The sequence below is a fragment of the Neolamprologus brichardi genome, chromosome 7 (genome assembly GCF_056152115.1).
Source record: "Neolamprologus brichardi isolate AB-2024 chromosome 7, ASM5615211v1, whole genome shotgun sequence".
NCBI classification, from domain to species: domain Eukaryota; kingdom Metazoa; phylum Chordata; class Actinopteri; order Cichliformes; family Cichlidae; genus Neolamprologus; species Neolamprologus brichardi.
The window spans coordinates 42,265,966-42,272,284 of NC_142110.1; the positions used below are offsets into that span (position 1 = coordinate 42,265,966).

At 41.5% G+C, this 6,319-nt stretch overlaps 1 protein-coding gene across 1 annotated transcript; it reads right to left on the reverse strand.

Moving 5' to 3' along the window:
• Positions 1 to 1,275: 1,275 nt before the first annotated feature.
• Positions 1,276 to 5,877, reverse strand: nrarpa (NOTCH regulated ankyrin repeat protein a). The gene is made up of 2 exons (XM_006788719.3): positions 5,664 to 5,877; positions 1,276 to 5,461 (listed from the first exon to the last, which is right to left on the reverse strand). The coding sequence occupies exon 2, from the start codon at positions 4,939 to 4,941 to the stop codon at positions 4,603 to 4,605; it is 339 nt and encodes a 112-aa protein (XP_006788782.1). The 5' UTR covers positions 4,942 to 5,461; positions 5,664 to 5,877; the 3' UTR covers positions 1,276 to 4,602.
• Positions 5,878 to 6,319: the final 442 nt, after the last annotated feature.

Here is a 6,319-nt window from a genome sequence, read left to right on the forward strand (position 1 = left end):
TGTCTAGAGGAACTCAAATACATCAGATCAGTGCTGAAACTTTGAGCTGAGGTCATTTATGGTTCAGCTGCGGTGCAGACACCGATTTTAACAGCTGCTTCAACTATGGCACAAAGTTGTCAGTAAAAACCTCATAATACTACTGCTTTTTTTTCTCTCACAATTGCAACTCTAAGACCACAACCGTTATTTCGAACACATGGGAAACCCTTTTTACTCAAACGTTCACAGTTGAAGCTGGTCAACACCCAGAAAATGTTGCAATGCGAACAGGTCTGACATGTTGAAAAACGTATTGTTGCCTCTGTTTTCCCACCAACCGCTATACAGCTATGCAATATCAGTTGCGAGTCATCATTTCTAAGAAGGATGTTGATGTTGATGTGACTCACTCAAACACTCAAATGAGCAGGAGAAAAAACTGATTTTGCATTTTAACCAATGCTGACATGAAAGTAAGCACACATGCAAAAAAGAAAAAGAAAAACTGAAATAGAAATCAGAGCATAATGCACACACTAATACACTCTTTCATAACCATTTTGCTTGTAAAAGAGTCAACATATCAGAATAGCACAGTTCCCCCTTTTACACTTATGGCCAATCCATTTTTAAGCCCATTTCATGCAACATTATATTGAACACAAGCTGCAAGAAAATCACAAAAAAGATGCAAAATGCCTCAACAAAGTGGATGATTTTGAAGCAAGTCGGACTTCTTGGAAGTCTTCTTACTTCTTAGAAGTCTAACTCCACAATTAGTTTTGCTTTGAAGAAGATAATTTGATAGTGAGTATAAATAGTGAGTAAGAGACAGTTAAGTAAGGTAAAACAAACACACACAAAAGTCCTGGTTGTTAGCAGAGAGCTGAAGTGTGGTGCAAAGCCTGGGTCTTAATCATTAGGAAGAGAGCATACGAGAAGAGTGTGTTGGAAAAGTTTTTGTGTGTGGGGGTAACATAAAACCATCTCTCCCACAACACACACAGGGGAGGGGACCCTTCTTTAAACTGAGCCTACCCACAATGCACTGGGCTCCTTTATCCCGGCAGTGAAAGGATGAGGCCAGATGAATGACAAAAAGAGAGAATGGGGATCTGGGTTGGGCCCTGCTTGGAAGACAGGAGGGAAAGAGGGAGAGAGAGAGAGAGAGAGAGAGCAGTGTGGGGGTGAGGGGGGTGTTTCCCAAACCAACCTTTTCAATGAAAAATGTGAAGGGAGGGGGGCAGGGGTAGCTTTTGCTTGGGACATAAGGAAGAAATATATGCATACACAGCGGATTTTAAGTTTAATGATTTCTTTACTGGCTTGTACACAAACGTACAAAAATAATACAGCACTCATCTCCACATGACATGATGTCATCATCACAGTGTTACAAATGTTCAAAAATAAAAGAATACAAACAAACACACGAAAAAAATCCAAAATCAGACATGATGATGGAACATCTGCATCACACATGAAAAATCAACTGTTTCCTCCTGCTTGAAATGAAGCAAGACCAGAAACACAAGTTGGCCCAAAGAAGTCAGCACTCTTTCATTCTTTTTTCTCCTTTTTTTTTTCTTTTTGTTTTTTTATAGAAAAAAAATCATCTCAACGTGTACACCAATCCGGCAGCAGGCTCCTTACGTCATAAATGTTATGACCATAGCGAGCCAAATAACTGCACAACCGTGCAATTCTTTATTATGTTACAATGATCTTACCATCAAATGTATTATTCCCCTTTTCAAACAAAATCAGGAAGACAGCACTTCAGAAAAGAAAGTGCCCCAAGATATCATCATCTTCAGCATCGATATATATATCCATATGTATATATACATACACCCAATCACAGAGATACACACGTCTTTGTTGAAAAACATCATGTTTTTTCCACAAAGTAATACACACATTAGGACATCATCACCTGGAGCATATATTTATACAATAGTATTTTGTTGTGTCTGCTTTTTTTTTCTATTCAGAAAAAAAAAAATTAAATGTTGACACATAAAAGCCAACTTTTCAACAACAGTCATCAGTGCAATATTCAAACAAAAGAGAAAAAAAAATCAAGTTTAAGACAAGCGATGCATATTTCATTTGTTGCCTGATACCAATCTATACCTTAATGTAGTAGAACTATTGTTTCGGTTAATTATCGGTTGTTCCAGGTTGAAAATGGGACACGTGCCTCATGAGAAGACACACACAACACGCACACACACAAACATAAACACATACACCTTAACGGGAAAACACATTCGTGCACACCTTCTCAAGAGCTTCTCATGAGGTCAGCCAGTGCTGCTGTGAAAATTCTGTTGGCCATTTGAGCAGTAGGCATTTTTTTTCTAAAAACAAACAAAAAATAATAATAATAAAATAACAACATCAACATTAACAAGAAAAGAAACATACAAGCAGCATCGTTACAAATGTTAGGGTGCCATGACTTTCAAAATGCAGCAGGTAAATTTATGAGACCTAATTTTCCTTTTCTGTGAAATCCTGCAATAGTCATGTGTTGTTGATCATTTTTAAGTCTTCATCGTCCAACAGTATTAGGGTCCTGCTCAGTAGTAGTAACTATTCCAAAGCCTTGGCTCTTGCAGTTACCCCATACGAACACTGGGGGCGCTCAAGACTCCGATTTTGTGCAATAAAACTCCCTGCATTTATAAGTCATGCGATACAATTCCATTTTTGTATGACTAAAAAAAAAGAGAGAAAATAAATGGAACTAAAACAACCATACAGGCTGATAAGGACACAGGGAGAGAGAGCAAAGTGGAGTATTATAGGGGAGACATGCAACAATGGCTCTGTGTGTGTGTGTGTGTGTGTGTGTGTGTGTGTGTGTGTGTGTGTGTGTGTGTGTGTGTGTGTGTGTGTGTGTGTGTGTGTGTGTGAAGAAAGACAGAACCAAAGACTCTCTTGCAGAAAGGGCAAAATGATGTTTTGCTTGTCAGCACTGGTTTGGTTGTAGTGTGAAAACTGTCCCGAAGGAGGATGCAAAATTGGGTTCATTGCATCTTCTTTACTGAAGTCCATCTGGCTGTGAGGTTACTTTAGCAGACACAAACAGCCCATCGGCATGCGGATTATCACAGACTCCAAACAAGGCGGTGGTGAGGAAAAACAGAACGACTTGAGAATACTTTACAGACGAGGTAGCTGGGAAAAGGCAACCAAACAGAGTCACTTTAATGGGAGGATGAGAAAGTCCTCTCCGAGGGGGTCGACAGCCTATAACTGGGCGGTGGGGGAATCTAGAACTGTGGCCAGTAGGATGAGGGTGGCAGGTCTTACCTCCACACGGGACAGTTTACACAGAAAAGTCTGAAGCAGCTTGAGTCACCCATTATATCCTTACACAATACAGATCGTTTTTAAGAAGAACCACAAAATATTTAAAAATGCATCTTCTCAATGTACCTTCATAAATTAAAAAAAAAAAACCCAGCCTGCTTTCACAGTGATGACTAGGATGTTAATAAAATACTGAAAGGAGATTATAAAGTGAAATTAAATGCGTCTTTTTTTTTTTTTATACAAAGCGAAAGCAGCGGTTTTTAGTAACACAATGACCATTGGCAAAGTGGTCGCACTGGCCTGAAAAATTGGACGCCAGCATGGCAAGATCTGCTTGCAGAGCGCTCTCATCGCTCTTTTCCTTTAAAAAAAAAAGAAAGAAAGAAAGAAAGAAACAGAAACAAAGTAAAGCTATTGTGTACAGTACTTCACAACAATTATGAAGTCAGTTGTTGTTACATAATGATTACACATCTGAAAATGTGTTGGATAGCCATAATGCCGCTCTTTGAGTTAAAAAAAAAAAAAAAAAAAGAATGAAGAAGAATCACTAAAATTTATTAAAGAAAATAAGACCTCTGGTAACCAACAGAGGGCAACCCTTCTTCTCTTGTTCATGTGTCTTCCCTTTCAGATATTCCAGCATGCAGCCATAAAGCATCAAGTGCCTGTTTCATATAAAATAACTTAAAAAAAGGGGGTTTTACAGAACAATGAGGAGCAACAGGTCAAATCTGCGCTCCCACAAAGAAACTATTCAAGGGATAGGGGAAAAAACTGGGCCATCTGCTCTCTGGAGTCCAAACACACACATGCGATACACAGAGACTTGATTTCTTTTATAGTGGACGACACGATCTAATACGAACATTCAAGAGGAAAGCTTTAGTACCAACAAACTCACGGAATGGGTTTCTTTTGTTAAAAGATTCGTGTTGAGGCGCTGTGTATGAACCATGCGGTGCTTCACTCGGGAGTGCAGAGAGGACCCCGTTTGGTTTACAGTGAGGAAAGATTATTGTGCAGGCCTATTGTTTTTTATCTCCTTTTTTATATGATTTGGCACAACTATGTAAATAATGGCAGTTTTTGTTTTTTTGTTGTTGTTTTTTTGTTTGTTTTATTGGTTTTTTTGTTTTATTTATTTATTTATTTTTGCTTTTACAAGAGCCTGGCTTTCCCGTGTGTTGTGTTGCAGTTTTATATTTAAATTGTAGTTGATTTGTTTGCTTGTTTGTTTTAATTTTTCTACTTTTTCTTTTTTCTTTTTTTTTTTTACCTGACAGCAGAGTCTGATCACCGGGCGCCAGAGGAATACTTGGCCTTGGTGATGAGGTATAGCACAATGTCTTGGTGGCCCCCGAAAGCGGCGATGTGTAAAGCGCTCCACCCTTCCCGGTTGGCCAGTCTGATATCTGCACCAAATTTCACCAGCAGTTTTACCAGCTCCAGGTTTCCGTCAATTACTGACTGATGGAGGGCCGTCTGTCCTTCCGGCCCGAAGGAGTTGACGTTGAACTCGCAGTTTGTCATGTTCTGCAGCAAAGAGTGCAGCTCCTTGGTGTTGCCCTTCTTCACCGCCTCCTGGAAAACCCTTTGCGGCGCGGAGCAAGTTGACACATCCGCTTGGCTCATGGTTGCAACTCGCTGGAGGGTGGGAACAAGTAATCCTGCCTGGACTCTAAAGCTGATAATGATCGTCTTCTCCCTGTTGAGCGTCTCTGGTCTGGTAGCAATGCCACAGTTACACTGGATTATAACCAGTTAAGGCACTTTAAAGTAGCCCACTAAAACGGAAAAAGGTCACTTTATATATATGTGTGTACATATATCCCAAAAAGGACAAGAGAGAAAATGGCACACTTGGTGTGTAAATATTTGAGAGATCATAAATCCCCTAGAAAATAGAAGGGTGCTCTCAAGTGATCCAGGGGACTTTAGAATATAGTTCCCCTTCTGTAGCAGCAGTAGCAGCAGCAGGTAGCCTGCACAGGGGGATGGAGAAGAGAGACACCTCCGACTTTACTTGGGAAAACTGGAAGTATGGCCACTATCTCCACAGAGCAGCCTCCTGCGTGTTGGATCCCCGTCGGTTTTCCTTGAACGGTTCGATCTGTTCCCTGGCTATATGTCGCTTCTCATGTGGCCAGGGTGTCTGGGAAAGACAAAAAAAGGACAAGAGGAGCCCGCATGAATCCAGAATCCTCACCAACAGAGTGCGAGAGACCCTACATTCCGCCACATCCAAGAATGAGTGCGCGGAACCACCGTGCGCAGACGTTTACGCACGGGTACACTGGTTGAATTTTACCGCTAAACATGTGAGAACTGTAATCCGCTGCAGATTTGGGACTTACCTGTGACAGATAGACGGGTCCCTAGCGACGCAAACGATAGAAATCCACCGAGTGGCGCGATCTGTGTCCTCCTTGCGGTCCGTGTGAGTCTCTGCCCTCCGCTGCGCTCTGAGAGAATATTTTACGCGTCCTTTATTTGCATGACAATACCTTCCCAAAGAATCAACTGTGGAGGAATGGGTGGAGATCCGGGGAGGTTATAGGCTGCCGATTCGGTTTGAGGGAGGGATCAGGGTCCTGTGAATCTGTGGGGAGGGGGCGTGGTATTCCGAGGGGGAGCCAAATGTTGCTGCAAAGTATTAAACAAGGCGCCCGCAGCAATCCTACGGTGATCTCTATATCCGATCTCCTGCAGCCCACCCCGTGAAGCGGACTGAAAGTCACAGACACGGTGCTGCCAGCGCTGTAAACTGCTGAGAAATCGGGCACGCTGTAAAAGGTCCACCACTGGATTGTCGTCGACAGGAACTTGCGACAAAAAGTCAGTCAGGTGTCAGTGAGAGCGTGTTGGGCACTGAAGGGAATTGACAAGTGTTGCTCGGTGAAAGTTGATCATTAATCGCTGCTCGATGAAAATTGTTACTAAGAAACAAAATTAAATGAAAGTCTTAATCGCAATAAAATATCTCAAAGAATGGAGTGTCTATTACTCAAAT